Source organism: Alternaria metachromatica (assembly GCF_023757995.1).
Source record: "Alternaria metachromatica strain BMP 0045 chromosome Unknown scaffold_15, whole genome shotgun sequence".
NCBI classification, from domain to species: Eukaryota; Fungi; Ascomycota; class Dothideomycetes; order Pleosporales; family Pleosporaceae; genus Alternaria; species Alternaria metachromatica.
The window spans coordinates 37614-60336 of NW_026055506.1; the positions used below are offsets into that span (position 1 = coordinate 37614).

At 54.4% G+C, this 22723-nt stretch overlaps 6 protein-coding genes across 6 annotated transcripts; 2 read left to right on the plus strand and 4 right to left on the minus strand.

Annotated features, from left to right (window-relative positions):
• Window positions 1-140: 140 nt before the first annotated feature.
• Window positions 141-5351, minus strand: J4E83_006557 (uncharacterized protein; the record flags this gene model as incomplete). Its single annotated transcript, XM_049333469.1, has 4 exons — window positions 141-4341; window positions 4399-4710; window positions 4762-4885; window positions 4943-5351. The coding sequence occupies 4 exons, from the start codon at window positions 5349-5351 to the stop codon at window positions 141-143; spliced, it is 5046 nt and encodes a 1681-aa protein (XP_049187191.1).
• Window positions 5352-8777: 3426 nt separating this feature from the next.
• J4E83_006558 (uncharacterized protein) lies at window positions 8778-9224 on the minus strand (the record flags this gene model as incomplete). Its single annotated transcript, XM_049333470.1, has 1 exon — window positions 8778-9224. One exon carries the CDS (start codon window positions 9222-9224, stop codon window positions 8778-8780), a length of 447 nt encoding a protein of 148 aa, XP_049187192.1.
• A 6127-nt stretch (window positions 9225-15351) lies between these two features.
• On the minus strand, window positions 15352-16803 carry J4E83_006559 (uncharacterized protein; the record flags this gene model as incomplete). The annotated part of the gene is made up of 1 exon (XM_049333471.1): window positions 15352-16803. One exon carries the CDS (start codon window positions 16801-16803, stop codon window positions 15352-15354), a length of 1452 nt encoding a protein of 483 aa, XP_049187193.1.
• Window positions 16804-17368: 565 nt separating this feature from the next.
• On the plus strand, window positions 17369-18500 carry J4E83_006560 (uncharacterized protein; the record flags this gene model as incomplete). The annotated part of the gene is made up of 2 exons (XM_049333472.1): window positions 17369-17485; window positions 17547-18500. The coding sequence occupies 2 exons, from the start codon at window positions 17369-17371 to the stop codon at window positions 18498-18500; spliced, it is 1071 nt and encodes a 356-aa protein (XP_049187194.1).
• A 593-nt stretch (window positions 18501-19093) lies between these two features.
• J4E83_006561 (uncharacterized protein) lies at window positions 19094-20891 on the minus strand (the record flags this gene model as incomplete). Its single annotated transcript, XM_049333473.1, has 6 exons — window positions 19094-19485; window positions 19537-19768; window positions 19821-20127; window positions 20182-20542; window positions 20593-20674; window positions 20730-20891. 6 exons carry the CDS (start codon window positions 20889-20891, stop codon window positions 19094-19096), a joined length of 1536 nt encoding a protein of 511 aa, XP_049187195.1.
• A 533-nt stretch (window positions 20892-21424) lies between these two features.
• J4E83_006562 (uncharacterized protein) lies at window positions 21425-22153 on the plus strand (the record flags this gene model as incomplete). The annotated part of the gene is made up of 1 exon (XM_049333474.1): window positions 21425-22153. One exon carries the CDS (start codon window positions 21425-21427, stop codon window positions 22151-22153), a length of 729 nt encoding a protein of 242 aa, XP_049187196.1.
• Window positions 22154-22723: the final 570 nt, after the last annotated feature.

Genomic DNA, 22723 nt, shown 5'->3' on the forward strand with positions numbered 1-22723 from the left:
GAGGTGGTGGAGAAGTAGATGTTGTTATCAACGGACAAGGGTTGCCAGGGAGAGTGTTGAAGATGCAAAGGTTTGTCGTTATAGTAGGCCGTCTCAGTTGTACATGGTATATGAGGAAAGGGTGATGAAGGCCTAAGAGCCTAGATCATAGGTGTGTTTTCGCCGCCCTGGTATACACCAGCTTGGAGGGTGTTGGGAGGCATATTGGCGCGGAGCTCCTTGGGGTTCCTGTAAAATGGCTGGCCATTGTCCGGAGGAATGACTTGCTCCATGGGCTGGGGCATCGGTGGTGGCGGCGGAGGCGGAGGAGGAACCTGGTTGAAGTAGGAGTCGTGGTGGTTGCCCGAGTCGCCAGGAGGGGATCTCGTGTTTGGTCCGCGGGGGAAGGAGAACTCTGGTACGCTCTCGTAGGGGGATCGCTCAGCGCGGGTCATAGTGATAGGTGGAGACTTGGCGCGCTGAGGTCCACGGCTGGTGCTACGCATGCGTTCAGTTACGCGCTTGAAAGTCATACCCAGGTTTTCGCTCACACTGCCGCGTCCCCGACGGTGTGCATGTGGGGAGCCTGTAGCGGAAGGGTTGGTAGGTGACACTTCCATGGGCTTCTCGCCCGGGCTGTTGCTGTCAATGGCAATGTTGATCATACCGATGCCGTTGTGACCGCCAAGGTTTAGCGGTGGTGGTGGCGGTGGCGGTGGGGTTGCTAGATGCTGGAGCTGAGATAGCAGAGGAGGGGCTCTGTCTTCTTCCTGGTCGATGATGATGACTTGGTTGTGGTTCTGATTCTCATGGATCGTCTCGGCGATGCTCGCAGTGATGGGCGGCGGGCTATGGCGCTTGTAGTTGGTCTGAGGCAGGATATCGGGCATAGTGTTCTGGCGAGAGTGACCGCGAGATCCACCTACAGAGGGGCGTCTGCCCATCGGGAAGGTAGGCGAGTTGTAGGTGCTGGATGGAAGGATGTCCTGCGGAGGTGCCGACATGGACCTTGGAGGTGCAGTAGGCTGACCAAAAGTGGTTGCGGGAAGTAAAGGCCCAATGTCGTCTGTCTCTCCAGAGTGCGAGTCTTGGAATTGCATGTTGTCCGGGATACTTGGCACTGCTGGAATGTCATCTTCGTCATTCGGGTCAGCAGTCATGTATCTGGGATGACGCATGGCACGAGGATTGGCTGGAAGACCAATTGGTACAGATGTCGTCGATGTCGGTCCTGCGCCGCCGATTCTCTTGGTCATCTCCGGATCCGCGGTTTGGCTTCTCGTAATTGGATCGCGATACATCGACATTGAGTTTAGCATGTCATCAGTGTTCGACCGCTCGTGGGACACTGGTCGGAATGCCAGATCTCCAGGATGGGGAATGACTGGAGCGGATGGCCGGCGAGCCAAAGACAGTCTGCGCTCTTCCAACTCACGAGCGGCCAGGGCCCTCCTTGACAACGTGGTAGGGCGCATGCGCGACGCGCCCGAACGTCCTGAAGTCAAGGAATCAGGAGAAGCATCGCGTCCGTAGCCTCGTGTGCGGCTAGATTCCCTCAGGAATGGCGTGGGCTTTCGGCTCACAGATCGGTCTCGTGGCGCGCGACGCTCTTCGGAGGCTTCTCGACGACTGCTCATAGCACTGTCAGAAGGCCGGCGGCTACTACTGCGGTGTCGCTGGCGAGGGGCCTCATAACCAGCAAATCCTTCATCATCGTCGCGCTGCATGGGTTGAGGAGAGACGGGAGAGTGTTCTCCGCGCTGAGCGCTTCGTCCGCGACCCTCGACTGGACGGCGACTTGATGCGCGGCTAGCGCCTCTGCTTCGGGCCCGTACGGCACCTTCAGGAGACTCAGTGCGGCGAGTAGCTGCCTTGGACGAAGATCTTGTCTTGCTGACTCCCTGTCGTGCCCGGCTGCGTGCAGTGCGGGTGCTGGCAACAGATTCTGTGACAGCCGGAGAAGCAATGCTCATCTTGTAGAACCTCTCATCATCGAAATCTTCCGTGCTAGTTCCCATTTCCTTCTTTTGTGAAGAGTAGATACCTGCGTCTTCAGGAGACATTGGCACAGGTGAGGACGGGGAACGTTTTCCTTGACGAATGTAACGAACACCTGATCGTCCGCGGTTCTGTGACTCCTCCCGAGTGCGACTGCGGGTGCGTGCAGTGCGCGAAGCTGGCCTCTCCTCGTTTCTGGAGTTGGCGCGGTTCTGAGAATAGTGGTTTGCTTCCTCAAGACTGCTGATGTACTGATCAATGCTGCGTGCCTTAGCGCTCTTGATGCTTGCGCCAGTGAGAGGTGGACTGAGTCTGCTGTTGCTGTAGCCTGTCTCTGGACCTGTCTCAACTACAGCTTCCGGCATGTCCAGATGAAGCTCTTGAATGTTTCGACTGCGTGAGCTACCGCGAGACTCAGCACGTTTCTTCTCGAGAACATCGAACACTCCAGCTGCTGGGGAAGGTAGGTGATCGCTCGACTTTCCCGGGTTGAAAGTCGCTGCGGAAAGGACAAAATCTTTGGAACCACTTGTTGCTCGGCGTGTCGAGAATGGTAGGGTCTCCGCTTCGCGGCCGATATTGTCAATGGCAGTTCTTGGGTGAGACTCGTTACGCTGGCCTCGATCCGGGATGGCCAACGATGCAAGGACTTCGTTGTTGGTAGTCTTGCGACCAGCGTCAGATCGCGAAGGGAAACGCTTCCTGCTGTATGAACCTGGTGTGGCAGTTCGTGCCGATGACGGCTCCCTGGAAGCATCACGTGCAGCACGACCGAGCCAACCACCATGCCCTACAGCTGGGCTGATAGCTGATTCTGCGATAGGCGTCACACCGGCGTTCATGGGTGTCTTTTCGTCCTCTTCTCGGACGATCTGTCTGGGTTGAGGTCCGCGCGTGAAGTCCGTGACGAGCTTGAGTGAGGCCATCCTGGCCGCGACTCGGCTACTGCCAACACTGCCACTAGGAGGCGACAGAGGGGGGCTCATTTGTGAGCCAAGAAGCGCTTGCTTTTGGGCTGAGAAAACGGCATCCTGTGCGCGTGGTGAGAACCAAGGCTCTGTAGTTTCGAGACCCATGCAAGAGAAACATCGCACCGCCAGCTCCGCTCTGCCGTGTTGGACTGCATGCTCTCCCCATTTGCGGACTAGGAAAGATTGCCTCTGCCAGTCAGTTGGGAAGGTCAGGCATGTCAGTAGGATGGCCTCCATGTAATATTTCCGAGACACGTAGACCTCGATGGCGTCGTTGTATTCACCCAGTCCGAGGAAGATGGCCACGGCGGGGTGGATGTCGCCTTTCTCCAGGAGACGCTGAACGAAGGCTTCACCAACCTTCTTTTGCGAGCCTTGACCCATGTTGCTCAGAGCAAGCAACATCCAGTCAGACGAAGTCATTGACTCGGAACCAACCATGGAAGCCATGAGATCAGCGCCGAGGTCACCCAGCCATTTCGAAAGAAGGACAGCAGCGGCCGAACCGGGGGAATGACGTGCCAGTTCATCCTGCACTAGATCCTCAATGTCTTGGTCCCAACCAAACACTACCTTGAGCATGTTGAGTCGAAGATCGTCTGGGGTGCGATCTGGCCCAAGATCCGTGGGGCGGAAAGGTACGTCGCTCAGCCTTATTTTGGTGAACGGGAAGAGATCCATGTGTTGGTTCTTCTTGGATTCTTCCGGGCTTCGCAGGACTTCTTTGCGGAGAGCTGAGGAGCCGTACCGGGATGAAGATGCAGCTGATGATATTGATCGAATGGAAACGCTTTCACGTGTTGAGGTGCCAGCAAGGGACGATGTGCCGGACGAGAAGATGGTACCGGAGCCGTTCGAGCTCTTCGATCTGGTGGACCTCTGCGACGCTGAGCCATGCGATGGTCTGTCGTATCGGTAACGGGGAGCGCGGCCGCTGCCAGATGATCGGGAGCTCTGGGAGCCCCGGCTGGATACAGGACTGAGGGGACCAACACGATCGCGGCGCTCCTCTTCTAGCTGGTCCATCTCTTGGGCGATCTTCTGCAGCGGTGACATGGCGACACCCTCGTCCGCGCTACTTTCTGAGTCGGCAAGCATGAGTGGGAGCGACTTCGATGGGAGAGCAGTAAGGGGGGTCTCCATCTGCTTTTGTTGTTCGTCTAGAGAGCTTGGTGGAGATGGAGGCGTGTTTGCAGGCGCATGCTGAACGTTAGCGACCATGGTGGCAGGTCCATTGCTGGGGTTGATGTCGTATTGTTGAATACTCGAGTTGCGTCCAATGGTGAAGAGGGTGGCAGTCGGACCGTAGTTGCAGATCGCAGCGATGCCATCGGTTGTTGGCACAGTTTCGTACGACACTCTCTTGGTACGGACATCCCATGCGCAGGTTTGACTATAAATCACGTGTTAGCGTGGAGGACGAATTGACAGCGCATGCCAAGATACATACCCTTCGGTGTACTGTATGATCCTGCCGTTCTTTGACCAGGCAAACCAGCAAGGTCCGGGCTCTCTCTGTTCCTTTTGGTTGAGCACACGGATTACACATGGGGCGTCGCTGCCGTGCTGGGCCTTGGGAACACTCCATACTCGGAGGTCGCCGTCTGATGTTTGGGCCGCCAACATCTCGGACTTTTGCTTTGATGAAGAGCCATGCCAGGCAAGACCTGCGATAGGCGAAGGGTTTCTTGGGGTGGTGAGAGTGTGCAGGATGGTGAAGGATGGCTGCAGGGTGGCAATGAGGATTGAGCCATTGAGATACCTGCAGGTGTTAGCATTGATGCCCAATTCACTGGATGTCTTCTCAACGTACCCAATGGCGAATGTTCTGCAGTCTGAAGCTGGTGCGAGTGCGGTAATTGGGTCGAAGATGGTTCTGGCGGAGAGGTGTTCGGATGTGGAAGGCTCGAACAGGATGATGTTGCCCTGCGCGTTGCCTATGCACATGTTAGCACCCGAACAGGCAATGGCGACTGCCCGACTCCGTCACTCACCAAAAGCAACGTTTCCGTTCCTCATCCACGTCGCGACGCGGATCTGCTCATACGACGCAAATCTCGCCACCTCGTCGCCCGTGAACAAGTCCCATACAATTGCAGTCGAGCCGGCGTCGTACGAGACGACTAGCCGGCCTGCTCCCCTTTCGCTTGTTGTGTCGACTGATATCCACGATACATCTTCCCGATGCCTATCAAAGCGGCGCTCTATCGCCAGTGTGTCGTGGTGAAGTACCAGTATTACGTTGCGTTGCGCATAGAGCAGGAAGGAGCCTGTTGCCGCACAGGGCTCGAATGCGAACTCATCTTGGCCCGGCGTCGGGGGTTTGAGCTTGACGTCTGTGGACCGAACCGAGTTGCTTTTGATGGAATTGGAATTCGCGCGCTGTCTTAGTCCAGTCGACATGGTGAGGGCTGGATCTATGGGTGGTCGTCAGTCGGGTCAGGTCCGCAAGGGCCCGCGAAGCGCATAACGTTGAAGACGATGGCGATTTGGGATAACGGGAGTACAATCAGGAGCTTGCACAAGAGCGAGTGTGAAACTGCAAGACGTCAGGGGAATCCAACTCACTGCAGAGAGCAAGAGCGCGCTAAACAGCACTGCGCTGACAGCTCCACGGCGTCTGGAGGAGGGTACCCTTTGGCCCCGCCCCGGTCTCTACAGGAATCAAAGTTGAGGCGGTTAAACAGAACTTGGGTACCGCTTTCGTCTTATGCGGCGGTACAACAACGTGCAGCTGAAGAGACAGACAAGCAAGCAAGCAGCGAGAAGGTAGAGAAAAAGCGACAACAGCGCAGGCGATGTGTGAGTTGAAGCGCGTGGACGCCCGCCTATCACTAACGGCGCTTAGAGCTCCAAAGCCCGACTGATACTCGCTCGAAATAGTACGAATGGCATCGGTTGGTGCCGTCCAGCCAACGAGCAGCATACCCGGCAGCAAAAGGCGTTAACGGGCTGGGGTTGCGCAGCCTCATTCGCTCGCCAGCTGTGAAAGGTCGACATTGGACCTTCGGGGACTCGACGAACGAAGCAGACGCATGCTGCCATCCTGGAAGCCAAGTTGGTGACACCGCACGTTAATGGTTAGGTTCGCGCCGGCGTGCCTGCGTGGGTTTACAGACCAGCCTCTCAGAGGGCTGGACGGCACAGGGACGAAGACGCGGAAGACTGGGGTCGACAGAGTACACGAGATGGTGGCGCTCATTGGCCAGCACATGTGCCTACCGCACAATCATCACACTTTCGCGCTCGAAACCAGCGTATCAGATCGCGGTACGGCCGCCTTGGACCGGCCCGTAAAGGATGATCCCTACGTGCTCAAATATGCGACATGCCTCGTCGACTCGATGCATATAACGACTCTCTGTTCTCGACGCTGCCATGACTCTTCTCAAAGTACGGTGACGGTAGCGCCATCACGACATGTTCACAATTTTCTCTCCTGCCGCTTGGCCAGCCGTTCGCATACTGCGCGGCCTTGACCGTGGCAGCTAGCGCATCGTGCCCAAGCTTTTTGCGCAACGCGCTCAACCCGCAACGCTCGGGAGCGGATATGTAAGTTGGTGGCACAAAGGTCACGGTCCCTGAACGACTATCCTGCACAAGCCATGGCCCGTCCCGGAAGAAACATCAACACCTCGCGCATGACGTGCGAGACCCCAGGAGATGGTAGTTCCGACTTCACATTCAAACCCAGCCGCTTGTATCGCGGGGGCATGGTAACGTCTTGCAATCCATGCCCGACTAATGTGTTGATACCTACATATACGGCCCAGGAACCACCACCCTCTGTCGTTGAACCAAGCACAAAGCATAACGTGCCGCTGCAGAGGCAGGAGACACAGAAGCACACGTCGCTAACCAAGCACAATCGATCTACTCCCGCCCCGTCAGCTTCAACCAAGTCAAAGCTCCGCCGATCTGGCATGCGAGCGTCGTTCCCCGGTCGTGATATATGCATGCCAGTTCATAGTGGCTACAAAACCCTCGTGTTTCCTCTCGGCATGAAGAAACAATTTAGCAAAGCTGCTTCAGGCCGTGTCATTAGCTCTCAACAGCGTCTTACACCGTTCGAGCTATACCCAACGGTATCGCAGAAACGGGGGTGGGTGTCATGAAGTTGGGCACACATTGCCTTAGTTCCGTGATGAATTATTCACACTCCTTTCCGCTTCAAGGCTTGCTGCAAGCGAAGCGCCCGACTAAGGATCTTCATCCCGGACTTCTCTACACCGTCTACCAGCCACACGCATTTCGCCCCTCTTTTTGAATGTACTGTGTACTCTGCCCCACGGCATTCGCAAGACAACAGCGGGGGACGCAAAATTACAGAATTGTCTCGCACAAATCGCGTGTCGTTCCTGGACAGCTTGCGTGCGGACTAATTTAGGTGAGGCAAGCATGCAGCTTATCAGCACTGCAGGTCCAGCCAGACTGTATGGTGATACAGCATGACCGATATGCGGATCCGTGCAAGAGAAGAATGTTCATCCAATACCGATGGATCCTGCGAGATTTGAAGCAAAGCTCAATTTAGGACATCTTCGCGATATATGGGAAACATTGACGATGAGGAAGGGAAGGATTCTCAGGCAGGATTCAAGAGAGCGCATAGTAGGGGATTGCCGAATTGGGACAGTAGGGCCTCCCAGCGACAATATTATACTTAGCATGCGAGACTCTGCAAAGTGACGTTGCGCGTACAGCGCCCAACTGGTCGTTCAGCAATTTGCTTTTTCGTTCGCGACTCGAGCACACATAGGGGAGGGAAAGCGATATTCCACCACGGCTTCGGGTTCGCTGCATCATGCAGAAGAAACATGGTAGAACTACCGAAGCCCGCTCTGGGAGCGCCACACATCTCAACAATCACACACCAAAATTCAGCTAACGAAGCCCATCACATCCCCATCACATCGCTATCCTATTTCAGGGCGGGCATCACGAAAAGCGCAATCTATGTGAACAGGGCAAGGATGTGTTTCTTGTTGTCAAGGTAAGACGAGCAGTAAAATTCAAATGGGGTATCTATCTAAACGATGGCTGAATGGTGGGGGTATCAATAAGGGAAAAACAGGCGAGAGAGCTTATCAGCCACAATAAGCCTCGCTCCTTTTGCGCACACAAGCGCGCATACATATTTCGCATTCCGATTTGCGGAAGCGGGGGGTATCGAGAGAAAGAAAGGCCAGGTCTGGCAAAAAGCGCCGCAGAATCTGCAAATGTGAAGATCCGTCACAATATCGCTCCTCCAATGCGATTCTTCTGTCGCTCTCCAAAGGTGTTTGGAGTTCCTCCTCTTTCTGCGTGATCGCCAGGATCGGCGCAAGAACGCGGTCCAGACGTTTGCGCACACAAACGACGCTGGACGATGCAAGTGATGAGTGCGCGACCCCAGGGCCGTCTGTCGTGTGTGGTGGACAGCGACGGTGGGGGCGTCCACGTTCACACCGTTGGCAAGCAACAGTGTGACTGGGGCTGACATGTGGGAGAGGGGAAGGTTGCATCCACCAGCTCCTGTAACATGTCGCGGTGTTTGAAGTAAGATGCGAGAACACATGCCATGTCAGATGGCTGAGGCGCGACACGCGGCAAACTCAGGTCCCGGTGAGGGATGCTGAGTGAGGCTGACTGTGGCAACTGACTGACTGCGAGCTCATGTGACTCACTCAGCCATGCCAGCGCGCTGCTGACGGGAGCCAACGCGCGCGCCTACAATGGTGACGTCGATGTTGTCAAGATAAGTTCTGATAACGCCGTTAGTCCTGCGACGCGATTCGATGCGTGCGATTTAGACTTACAATAACACGAATGCTATCGGGCGATGCTTGCTCATTCAACCTGCTCTGGTGACTCGGAGATGGGAGTCATGGGCTTGGAAGTGCGACGCTGCTTGCCACTGCTGCGACGGCGCTCGCTCTTGGGCTTCTTGGGCGCGTACAGTGGTGGCAAGACGGGGAGTGCTGTTGCCATGGGGTACTGGCGCGGTGGAGCGGGCGCCTTGTCGAGGAACGGGCAGGCAAAGTCGTCGTCAAAGTCCTCGCCAAAGAGGTCTGCGTCACTGATGTAGGATGAAGGTGCGCTGCGGTGGTCCAGCGATGGGCCCGTAGGCCATGATGGGTAAGCACATGTTGAGCCGCGGGATGATGAAGAGCTGGTAGAGTAGTTGCTGTACAGCGACGATGTTGGTGAAGCCATGTTCCTGGGCGAGATGCTGATAGGCATCGACTTTGATGGCGAGGATGATGGTGAGGAGCCTGGAGAGGATTCGAAGTGCATGGTGGTGAGGATGTTGGTGGTGAGGGTGAATATTGGTATGTGTATAGCGTACGGGGTGGGTCGCTATTGTATATACACACTTGCGGGCACTTTCGGCACTACAAGATTGCAGTGTGTTTTCGTGGTTTTTTCGTCAGTCTAGTGTCGCGGCAACTGGACCGAGGTGCAGGGGCGGTTGATGATGTATGACGCCGATGTGGGTTTGGGGGCAGGTGGAAAAACAGGGTTGCGGGTGCTACTCCGGTAGCGTCGGGCTGCGTCTCGGAAAGCGATGTGGGAGATTTGCGATCTTGGATCTAGCGATGCGACGGTGGGTGGGCGTTCGGGGGGCTCGATTAAATAAAAGCCACGGGGTTGCGCTGGTCAGGCGTTCGAGTCAGGCAGAAGCAATGGTCGTGTGTGCGTGTGTGTGTCTCGAATGAAGATCAGATGAAGGCCTGGCCGTGGGGAGGGTTCCATATATCCTCCGCCGTAAACAATCAACTCTCCACGCCTCGCTCCGGTCCGCATGAAACGCTTTTATTTGGCGCTTTATGATTTGCCTTTTGTTATGTGTCGGTGAGCGACCGCTCTTTGGAGGGGGTGCACTGTGGTTGGCGGAGCTTCCACGCAGCTCAGACCGCCCCTTCACAAAGGCTGCCATTTCTGGCTACCGCAGCCGTCAGCCCCGTATGCTCCGCTGCGCCTGTGAGTCCATCCCGGCTGTCGGGGCATGAAGACCGTGACATGGCAGCCCATCCTTCGCCCTATCGCCTGGCCATCGCTTGTCTGCGCTTGTCTATCGCTGGCCCTATCGACGTGCGCACATGCGAAATGCAACGATGACTCGTCCAGCAGGCAGAGTCTGCTGCCTGCTAAACACTCCAAACCTGCCTCGTCACCTAGACAATACTCTAGAAACCTGGCTTGTTTAATCATCGACGCACGCCATCCAGAAAAAGACCTGAACAAGGGATGTGACAGTGACAGCGGTTACACACCCCACGACTCAATCCGCGCCACGCCCGTCTCCGCGAGGATAAGATTCATCGCATGCCCAGATGCAGTAAGCTTAGTGTCAGAGGATCATCTCGGGGATGGCATAGGGAGACCCTAGCTGCCCTCCCCACGCTTTCATCCGGCGGCTTCTGACATCCGCAAAAGGAAACCCAAACGCCTGCCCCGGGTTGCTGTCCGCTTCTCCGTGCGTCTTGTGAAATGAATTATATCGATTGTTTTTTGCGCATGCTGCCCAAACAGTCATCTGGCTGTTTGACGCCCTGATTCAGGTGTCGCAAGTGGCCACCTGGTTTGCCCCCGCCCCTGCGCCGACCACACACAAGCAGATCCTCGCCGTTTCGAAACGAAACCACTCCACAAAGCTTCCCAAATTGTAAAGAAAGGAAGAATGAACCCGCGGAACATGTCCTTCCCTTCGCATCGAGGTTTACCCGGTCAAGCTCATGGGGTGCATTAGTCGCCATCACATGCATCGCGCCGATCTCAGGGTCCTCCCCACTCGAGCCCTCCGAGACAATTTCTAGCCTGCGGGTCCCCTTCACATCCTCACCACCAGTAGCGTTCCATAGCCGGCAGTTACCCTGCGACGCGCGGAGCAAAGTAGCATTGCCACCAATTAATGTAGCGAGGTACATGCCGGCCCGGCATACAATGTACACTTTCACAACCGCCATTATCGCGCCGTGAGACGCCTCGCAGGAGTCATACTTGCAGCCGCTGCGGATCCGTCTTGCGCCCGAACAAAGTCCAGTAACTTTGTGCGACCTGGATGCACGCATTTGGATCATGATAATGCGAGGAAACTCCAACGCTTACGGCTGACCTGCAGTGTGCGGGAGGCTGAGAAGAGATCTGTAATGTCCGTCGCATGCAGTGAGCACACCCTCCCGTTCGCATCGTTACTGCAACGGTATCCCCAAATAAGCCCTTTGTGCCTATATATTCGCAAACACCATAAAGGAAACGGAGCACAAAGATCAGCCCTGTCGGCTACATTGTTTGTGTCTGCGTTCGGCTGGATACAGCAATATAGCACCCTGCTTCATCTCCACGTTTTCGCGACCCGTTCAGCCTGCACACTCTGCCGGTAATCTGGGGTCGGGTGAAGAAAAGCGTCTGTGCTCGCTCAGGAAACTGGGGATCGTGAGAGTCCGTCCGCCTAGTGTGGAAGGTTCTTCCATTCTTCCATGCGCCGCCGTTCAGAAGGGCTCGTGCACGCCTCCTCGCGTCGAGCAACACCCATATTGCCTTTGCCGAGGTTCCATTTCACCCTCACACCACGGTCACTTTCTCGCCGTGCTGACAGTTTGGTCACTTTGGCGACTCGGTCAGAAGGTCGGCCAGCTGTCCAGACCACGTTCCCGCTACTCCTAGCCCGCCAGCTATTGCTGCACAGAATGCGGGCGGGCGACCAAGCTCGGAAGGTTGTCAATAAACTTCAACTAACCGTCCAGGAGGGTTCCCCTGTTTGCAAGTGCGCATGCAAGGCACCACCTGGCTGTTTGCAAAACCTCGAGCACGACGCAGGGTCTGCCGACCCATGAAACAGCACCTGTTCATGACGACGTTTGTCCCACAACCAAGGCCGACAAAGCAACTGTGCCGCTGACCCCATCCTCGACCCCATACCAACCCCGTATCACTTGCCTTCATCAAGTCTCTATGCCATCACCAAACTTCAAAAATGACGTCGTCGGGCAGCAGAGCCGCACTACGTCGGCCACGGCGTTATTATTTCCTGCAGGCCTGCAAACATGAATCCATCGCCAAAAGTCTCTGCTGCGATATCCACATGCCAGTACGAAGTCAACAAATTCCATCTCGGTGAAACTGCACGTGAGTGGGCCGGTAGCATCATCGTGCTTATGGTGCGGCTACAGCCTTCGACTAGAAGCCCGTCATTCCCTTACATGGAAGGTCCGATGTGGATCCGAACGATAAGACGACTCAACTGGGTAAAAATCTCAGCGCTCCGAAGTGGAGTAACAAAACAAGCAACTCCGACATGTTTTCGTGAGACTGCAAACCCACGATTCATGGGTGCTGGCGAAAACCGGCCGGGTGCTGTGGCTGTGGAGCAGGTGTTGTCGCTTCAGCTCATGCAACAATACCGTGCAGTGGCGGTGAGTGGATCCATGGTGAAGAAATCAATACGGCCGCGGTTTGAGCGGTACGAACGGTTCAAGCGAAGAAAACACAGACTTCAGGCCTCGCACTATTACTTCGCTATCGAACGCGCAAGCCCAGCAATCCAGAGCCATCTTGCAAATACTACCAAACTCCTTGCACTTTCCTCTTTGGGAAGTGCAGCCGGCAGTAGGCTGTTTGGCAGGATTGAAATGTACCATGGGAATCTCGCAGCCTAGACCGCCGTTGCGATCAGCCATCGCCCTGCATCGAGGCTGCATGTCACTAGGTACTCGACAGGCAGGTAAGGTGGCTTCTATCAGAGATCATCCGTGGTTGTAGAGTACACAGTCTTTAGTCGCTTTCGGTTGGAATTCTTCCGTTTAGAGATGAGGGGAGAAATTCCGGTGGCTGATGTTGAGCGGAGAATTACCTGCAGCATGGAGTGTGGACGCGGGGATGCACATGCTAGAATGATGCAAGATCACTTGTCGGATTGTCGACCCGCGGACGGTGGAAATACTGATACGTACGCAGTTGTGTTGTGGTGACTTCTCGCGTTGGCGCTGCAGTAGGGCACGCAACTACATTGATCTGGCAGCTGCGACTGGGTGCGACTGGAACAATCATATCGTCAGATTCATACCGCGACGATCAAACTGCACGAAACATCTATTTCGCCATCTTTGATAACGTTTGCGACATACGTTAGGCATTCGTTACACAAATGCAGATCCCACGATGGAGGGGTAAATATCTGCGAAACCTATCCAAGGCTCTCTTACAAACGCACAGTCACCACTCAGTATGGCAGGCAGTCCATCACTCAGCCTTACAACCCCAGCAACTTGCACACCACAAGGCGTCCTTCTAGCCCACCGCAACAAAATCCAACAACACTGTATCGAGCCTGTAGACAAAGGAAACCCTCAAAGCGGTGACTCACCGCCTGGATACCGCGTCCCAACACCGCTCACCTCCATCTTGTGCTTCATGCAGTGCGACACCTGAATGCAAGTATGCCGATCCTTTGACTTCCGTAGTCGGAGTCGGTATGCATCTGTCAGATGAACAGCATACTTGCAAGAACGCAGGGCTATGAGATGGGTGAGCCCTACAAGACGCCCTGGCCCTTCGCTCTTTGACGTCCTTCATCGGCGACGCCCTCCAGCTTGAAGCAAGTTTGCAGCCGGCTCGACAAGGTAGACATGGAATCCGCCGAGCGGCCCATTTCTGCCTCGAAGCCCTCTCCCGCCGTACAAGTGTGAAAGGCAGTGACAAAGGCGCTTCACGCAGCATTCCTCTCCTTCCTCACCCGTAGACGGCACAGAGTTCACAGCGCGGCAGCGCCCCTCCGCTCATTCGCCTACTCGATAAGGCGTGATGCCAGTTAGTCCGGATATCGTGCATATGTCACTTGTCTTAGTTTTTGCCCCAATGGACCCCACGCGGGGCACACACACAGTGTGCCCATCACATCACGAGGGCGGAGGGCGCTTGCGGATTCCCCACGCCCCGCCGAACTTGACATGTAAATTCGCCTCACGTTCGAGACTGTTTGTGCGTGCCGCCCTACAGCCCCGCCGACTCGCTGTTGATCCCTCGTCCGCCCCATCACGTCCTTGTACTTTTCGAGCACATTGTAACTAATACATATACTAATCGCGAGGTGGGTTTTGCTATCATCAGCTTGTCGATTTTTACTGTCACTAATAAATGGCTTCTACAGCGCAACTCAAGCGATACATTTGAGCAACAAGACCCGACCTGTTCGCCTGGCGTCATAACAATGTCACGGTCTACGACGCTCCGTGCGATGATTGATGATTATCACACCACAGAAGAAATAACAGAGATGTGGCGCCGGCTCAACAAGGAACGATGCGTATGGACTCTTCAACAACATAAAGAGTGGCAGTTTTTCCTGTACTATCAGTGTCTCGCCCGAGATGAACGCTACGAGCGAAAGTCGCTTTCAGAATGTCTCCGCGACACCGCATCGACCTCAATCAGTTTGTCTATGGTTTTATGCGCGATACTGGCTTTCCATGATAATATTTTCGACTGCGCAGTGTGGTCGAAGGATTACATCTATGAATTTGTTTGTCCAGACTGCTCGATACGCGGAATCGCAGTAATCATGACGGGGGCTCTGTTCGGTTCACTATGGCTCGTGCTATCATTATCCGTGCTACTATGGGCAATTTGGACATACAAACGATGGATATCTCTTGCATTGGCCATGTTTTTGATGGCCGAATGCCTAACAAATGGGGTGCAACAGCTTTACAAAGCTTGGTCAGGATAGTGTAGAATACTCCGCTTTCCGAGAATGTTAGCAGTCATTATCTCGGAGACGTGGGGTGGGATTTGGGGTTGTGGTGGTGGGGTGGAGCTGTGGGTACGCGACTCCACAGTCCACACACTTTTGCCTCTTGCTCCATCTATTTCTCCAGTATGCGGTGGAGATATAGTGGGTTTTGTCAAGACCCTGATCTCTTCTTAGCCGGTTTCTTGAGATGGGATTGTCTGTATGAAGAAGCTGGTGGGGATATGGCGTCATGGTGGGGATGCAAAAGGAAGGAAAGGGTCTCGGCAGTTACTGCTTCGAGTATACCCGATGATCTGTGGATATGGCTGTGTTTGTTTGAGTGTGTGTTGAGACGTGTGCTTAACTGGCTGTAGATATGAACGGCGGATAATCGCATATCGCTGTGATGCAGATCTACGAACGGATGAATAGATCCCCGGATGATCTATGTCTCCGTTCTTATTACACTAAACTACAATTACTATCCCGTCTTTTGACTGAGTGCATGGATGATATGCTCTCTTCAGAAACCACGAGGTCAGAGCTCTAGCACAACGTACACTCACACGGATCATAGTCGTCGGGGCGAGCTAGCTAAGGGCTCCCACGCATACCCCTCAATGACCTTTTGCCACCATAGATGCCATGTGCAAGCAGTATGAAACCCTACTTCGTAGAGGCCACGGTGCTTCAGGCCGGGGCCCAGTAACCATCCCAGTTGTACTTCAGTACCTCGTTACCCCAAGACGTCCATCCACTGACAAGGTACCGAGAGAAGACCTCAAGCGCGCTGTAATCAGTCGGATCCGGCAGAAAGGGTTCGAGTAACTGCTTCAGACACGGTTTGCGTGAGTGGATATCTGGCACAGCAGCAATGACTCTCCTCTTGACTGCTGGCGCGTGTGTCATTGTCGTCCACGAGTTTGGGGCTGCGCGACCTAGCAGGAGAATCTCATAGGGCTTGCGCATGGCGCTATCAATGTCGAACATGGGCTCGCCTTTGGTTGTTGTCTTGATCCATATCCACTCTTCGATCAAGCCCACGTTCCATGTTTCAAAGAGTCCGCCGGGCCCAAGCACATGTTCTCTCAGTGCTGCCTTGTTCGTGATCCAGACGCCGACCAGCGCATTGTGTTCCAGATAGCTGTCGATATCCATGCTCAACAGCATCTTCTTGAGGTACGGCATGCCGCCAACTTGTTCATACGCGCCCTTCCGCTTGGCTGAACGATTGGGCCATGGTGGGTCCAGCAGTACGAGGTCGAAGTGTCGTGGAAGGGTGAACTCATCCGTAAGCTCACGAAATGAGGTACGGAAGGCATCCGACGCCGTGGAATCGCTAAGAAAGAATGTGGATCGAGGTGGTATTGTGAAACGATACTCCGGACCCAGCTGAGCAGGTTGCGACGTGTTCTCGGTGATGGATAGCGACAGGGAGTGGTGGTTGGGGTTGTGGAAGGCGCCTGTCCATGGTTCGGTTCGTGCGTCTGGCGAGACCGTTTCAGCGACCTGTGTACTACTTGCAGTCTCACGTGCAGGGCAGTACGACATCATCCACTTTGGTGCCACAGTGGCCGGTTCTGCGACCTCGGAAGTCGCGCCGAGAGAAGCCATCATCTGCTGCAGATTGAATGCGGTATCGTCTTCCTTGCTCTCGCTCCATGAAGCCCACTCCTTCATCCGAGATTCGAGTTCTTTCTCGGAAATTTGATCAACGTCCATGTCTTCATCTTTCCCACGGAGTGGTTCCTGGGCCATCAACTTGCGCTGTGTGCACCACAGCCCTGGAACTTGTGCGCGGATTTGGCCGAGTGCATGTTCAGCCAGAATTTTGTACCGCAGGTCGTCAAGATGCAGCGACTGAAAGTCGTGTTGGGACGCTTCTGCCACTGTCGCATGGGGCGAACTACGGTGTCCGACATGCTGTGTGTTCACCGCGCTTTGTGCTTGATTCTCGTTCGCTCTAGGTTTCTTCGCTTTGGGTCGATAGTCCTCCTTCGGTTCGATGGGCGCTTCCAAAGGCGTAGTAGAGAGTAGCACTCCCTCGCGGTCGCCTTGTGCCGCTGCGATTGACGTCGGTATGTCGATCAATATGACGTCCGCCTCCGCATTCTGGTAGATAATTGGATTTGACGAAGCCATGATGAGAGATGATCGAAGAGAGAGAAGAGTAATGGAAAGTTCCTACCAATTCTAAAGTCTTACGTCATCGCTGCTCCCCGTTTGCAATCTCAAACAACACGCCAAATAATCATCGCGTGGTCTCATAAACACATTTCGCGTAGATTATCTGATGTGAGATCTCGTGATGTTGTCGTGGTGTTGCATGGAAACCATTTCCGAAGGGTAGCGTCGGATGAATGGTGTGGGCGAAGTACCGGCCGAAAGCAGCAGATCAGCCTCGGTAAACGTCATCGCGGCATCTCAAACACCAAACCACACAACGGCGTTGCTTTCTAATCCACACACACGCGACCACGCCCCGCCTCCAGCACACGCGTCCTGTCATAGCCACGCGAAACGACGACACGGAAGGAAGCGCAAACACACAGACACACGATATTCATGTCGCGGTAACCCCACGCACGTCTGTTCTGGAATGTCCACGGATCTCCTCCGCTATGACGGAAGCAAATCGAATATCATGACCACGACTGCGGCGCAAACAAACAGCGCAGGCACTACAATACCCGACCATGACGCCGTCATGTCGGCAAAGAAGGAGGGAGGCGCAAATATGGAGCCGAAGAGGCAGAAGATGGATAGGAACAGCATGGAATACCTGATCAAGAGTGGACTGGCAGGAGGATTCGCAGGATGTGCTGTATGTAAAGAATTCTCCCTATGCAGAGAGACTGCTCGGATCTGATACTAACAGCGTATAGGCGAAAACAGTAGTAGGCCCCCTCGACCGCGTCAAGATCCTCTTCCAAACCCGCAACCCCCAATTCGCAAAGTACGCCGGCTCCTGGAGCGGCTTCCCGACCGCCATCCGCGACATCTACGCCAGCACCGGCGTACGTGGGCTCTTCAAAGGCCACTCGGCAACCCTCCTCCGCATTTTCCCCTACGCGGGCATCAAATTCCTCGCCTACGAGCAAATACGCGGCCGCATAATAAAGAACCAGGCGCAGGAAACACCTACGCGACGGTTCCTTTCGGGCAGTCTAGCAGGCATGATGAGCGTCTTCCTCACATATCCACTAGAAGTCATTCGGGTGCGCCTTGCCTTCGAAACCAGCGAACAAGGCCGCAGCAGTCTCGCAACCATCGTGCGCAAGATCTACGCCGAGCAAGCACCACGCGTATCGCAACCGAAGAACCCCATCACAGCAACCGCAACACACGTCGTCGAAAAGGTCACACCCCGCTCCGGCCTCTCCAACTTCTTCCGCGGCTTCACACCCACACTACTCGGCATGATACCCTACGCAGGCGCTTCCTTCCTCGCCCACGACTCCATGTCCGATCTCTTGCGCATACCCGTCCTCGCTCCCTATACCACGTTACCGAACACCTCGCGCGAGGAATCGAGTACCACGAGTCACAAACCCGCACAACTGCGGTACTGGGCTGAGCTGACAAGCGGCGGTATCGCGGGCTTCTTTTCACAAACTGTGTCGTATCCTTTGGAAGTGATACGGCGGCGCATGCAAGTTGGTGGTGTGGTTGGCGATGGGCACCGGCTTAGCATACCGGAGGTTACGAGGAGGATATACATGGAGAGGGGTTACAAAGGGTTCTTTGTGGGATTGACGATTGGCTATGTCAAGGTCGTTCCCATGGCTGCCGTTAGCTTCTATGCGTACGAGCGGGGGAAGTACTATCTGGGTATATAAGAAGAGAGTTCTTTATGGGCACAAAAGATGACAAAAGAGATCGTTGCACGAGCAAAGAAGCGACCCCTTAGCGGATATTGCGTGAGCTTGGTGAAGGTTAGAGACCTGTGACACAGGACTGTCATAGCAATGTCTTATCAAACCTATTAGCATTCACCACGTCTGTTACAGTAGTAGCGCGAGAGTGTCAATAACAGAGATGCAGGAACTCGTCAGCGCAGTCCATGTAAGCCGGCAAAAAGGATGGGCAAAAAGAAGGTCAAAAACATACAACAGCCTGGATTCGCTTCTGGTCACCCACGAAGCTACTAATAGGCCGATATCTTGCTTAAGTACAGCTGAGCGAACGGGAAGCGCTGTGTCTCAAGATTCTATGGTCGTATGTGCAAATTTGACAAAGTTTAGACACCATAATCTTGGTTAGAATCAAGCAGTGCACGATCATGCCTATCCCGCATGGATTAAGGCAACCCTGCACTAGAACACCGGCAAGTCACTGTGTACGATAAGCAAGTGTAGAGGATAGTATATACTGGCACATATAGTAGGTTGTACGACACGCGGATCTTCACTCTAAACTACATACATTCACATCATAGCTGGGCCATGACCTGCTGGCCATCATCCCATGAAGGAGGAATCCCAAGCACAGCCATGACCCTCGCAGTATTGCAAAATGGCTTCTGCGCACTCTCCTCGCACCTGTGCTTGTAATCCTCAGCGAGTGCACTGAGATTCGTATCCTGGAGTCTCTCAATCCGTTCAGCGGTGGTGCGGAACGGTTGAGGCAGTGGAGGAAACGAAGCGGCAATGAGGGGCTGGCTGTATTCGACACAAAGCGACTCCAGAACAAGAGGCGTGATGTGAGCAGCTGAACCCAACACACGAGGCATACCGTGTCCCGCGAATCCGGCTGCAATGAAATGGCCCGGCCGCTGTGGTACCATACCAACAAACGGAAATGCGTCTGCAGATTCGGTTTGCACTATTTAGTCAGCGGAATGTACTTCAAGTTCACTGGTATGACATATCTTACTTCCAGTCCAGGAGCCGCCTTCGTTCACGTCCTTGCTGAGTCCCGCGGGCACTTCATCCGGCGAGCCTGCGACGTCTGAGGCACCCCAAGATTCGTAGAATGCAGCTGCTCCGGCAATCTGCTGATCCTCTTTATCGTTGGGAAAGCAATCTCCTGGCTTGTGGACAAGAAGCTGCCTTGCTCCTCCAATGATGATAGTGTTGTAAGGTGGAGGGAGCTGGAGGTGATAGTTCTGTCTTCGTCAGCGGGCCGTCGATTGTGAAGAGAGCATCTGTAAGCCTTACATTGACCATTGAGTCCCAATGCTGGGCACCAGTATGCTTTATGAATCCCGGGGGCGCTTTAATCGCGGCAATGGCCCCTCTGTCGGGCAATATGAGATTACTGAACTCAGGAAGAAGATGAGAAGCCCATCTGTTTGTCGTGTGGACAACTGTTTTGGCACGAATGCTGCCGCGCTCAGTCTTGACTGTGATCCAGCCCTCGGCGTCTCGCGCTGAGACATCCGTGACTGGTGTATGAGCTTGCAGATTGAGATTGCCTTTCTGCAGAACGATGCGCAAAAGCGCGTGCACCAATTTGTATGGCCATCTGAGACGATGTTAGTAGGTTTGCGTGGGAGCAGTACAGTCGAGAAGAACCGACATTTGCCCTGCAGGATGCACCACTGCAGCCAGAGCACCCTTCATCTGCGTAAACTCCTCCGCCGCGTGTGCGTCTTCGATCACTCTGCATACTTTGACGATCTTGTGATCGTCGCCATGATCCCTCCGCATGGCGTCAAGTGCGCCCTTGAGTCTCGTCCAGGCTTCATCGGTCATGGCAGCATCGAAAGTTTCTCCGAACTTGAGACAGACCTCTTCCGCGATGTTTTCTTCCTCAGTTAGATCCCTGAATGCCGGCAAATGAGCCATCTCATGTTCGATAAGCTCCATGGCACCATGGGGGCCAAATCGCTTCGACCATTTCACATAGCGGGAATACGCATGTGGCCTCAATTGTCCTCCTGTTTGTTGTTAGGTATTTGTCCAAGGCGCGTGATGCAAGTGCCATTACCATTGCGTCCGGTGGCACCTCCGCAAATGTCACGAGCTTCTAGGAGAGTCACATGAGGCTGCCTGGAAGCATTCTCCGTGTACTAATTATACGTTAGACTTAATGAGCGGACAACTCATTGTGTTGTGGTCACGAACTTTGTTGATCCAGTAAGCTGTCGATGCGCCGGCATAACCACCGCCGATTATTGCCACATCGGTCTCCTCTGGTAACGCCTCGCTGGAGCGGAAGTTGCGCAACGGCGATTTCGCAGCCTCGATCCAATAGGATTTGGTGGGGTTGGCAGTAGGTAAAACCATGTCGAGAATTTGAGAATGACTGACTACTTTCTACAGGCGGACAGAGAGCATGTTTCGCAAGGCAAGCCACATAGTACACGCTTTCATACCTGTGCTCCATCACCGCTATTTCGCAAATCGACCGGGTACCGTAATTAGCCCGGTCATCGAGCTTACAACTTCGATCTAGAAAGTTCGAGCTCTAGAGACAATGACACCGGTCCGGAATCTGATGAAACGTTGCTCATCGTTATCGTACCTAGGTACCTGTGTGTCAGTGGCAGCCCTGGAGAACCGGGTAAGCGAACCGGTCGCGATCCGGTCGCGATCGATAACTACCTGGTCCGAGCGCTGCAGCAGTCACCTCGACCGGGCCGGCCTTCTACTAGCCACTGATACCGGTACTCAGTGTAGCAAGACATGAGAATAATGGGCATCATGTAGGGGCCTGTTCTCCACGTGTCTTTTACTCCTTATGCCAAGCCGACATATCTAGCATCAATCTCTGTCGAGCTCCTCGATTTTGGTCATCACACACCACACCGACAGTCAAAATGACACAGCCTCTCAAGCACGTCGTGTTCGACGTCGTCGGCACCTGCGTATCGTTCGACGCCTACTACGAACGCATAGACTCAGTCTTGGGTGCAAAACTTCGCGAGCACCACATAACCGCGCAACACTTCGGGTACACCTGGCAGACAGCTGCTGAGCTGGAATTCACATTCTTGTCCATCTCCGAAAGCTACAAGCCTTACAAGGATATTCTCCGAGGACTATTCTACCGTACCCTTTGCCTTTGTGGCGTCTCCGATCCTCGGGCTGTAGCTACTGAAGAGGAGCGGGAACAGTGCATCGAAGGCTATTCCGCTTTACAGCTGCGACCTGGCTGTCGGGAGACGTTCCAGTTGCTGCGCGACAACGGCTTTACCGTCTGGTGCTTCACCACCGGGGATGTGCAACGAGTCAGAGGCTATTTCGAGCGCGCCGGTGTAGACATGCCGCTGGAGAATTTCGTCAGTTGTGACAACTTAGGCGTGGCTAAACCCGCTCTCCGCGCCTATGAGTCTGTGTGGAATCGATTCGGAGGAAACGATGTGAAATGGTTCGCTGCCGCGCACATGTGGGATGTCGCAGCGGCCACAAAAGTCGGGTTTCGTGGAGCATGGAGCTCGGTGTACGAGAAAGAAGCTTGTCTCGACGTTTTTAGTGACGTGAAATTAGAGGTGGTAGCTGGAGGTCTCATGGAGATGGCGCAGCAGATTGTAGAGAAGTCTCAATGACATTAGTACTACTGCTGCGTCTATTCCGGCACGTAATGACATTAGTAAAGAATGTTCTTTCCGCATGCTCTTTCCCCGCTCCCAGCATTTTGCCCGAGGTTCGCCATTATCTTTTGTGAGGATGCGGGTATCGCCGTCTGTGATAAGCCGGGCTTACTGCTAACCGATAACGGACAAGCTTTGTGCGGAGCGTTCCTGCAGGAGGCTGGACGGCTTCAACGTCGCTGCATTGCGCGTCATTCGGCTGTCTTATCGCTCGCGCTTCAGTGAGGGGGCGTCGTTGACAGCTGTGAACTCACGACGTATGCTGAAAACCCTTCCGCCAACTCAATTCCTTCAGCTCATACCTAGTCAGCTCGAGCTATGGACGTCGAGCCTCCAAGACCCACCAAGAAGCGTCACCTAGCGGCAGAAGAGCGACAACGAGCAGTTCGCGCGTAAGACCCACCACTGTCTCGCCGAAGAACGCGAGGTAGAGTCTTGGCTGACAAGCATCGCATAGGTGTGATGAGTGTCGCCGTCTCAAAGAGAAATGTGAGGATGGGACACCTTGTAGACGCTGCCGCCATC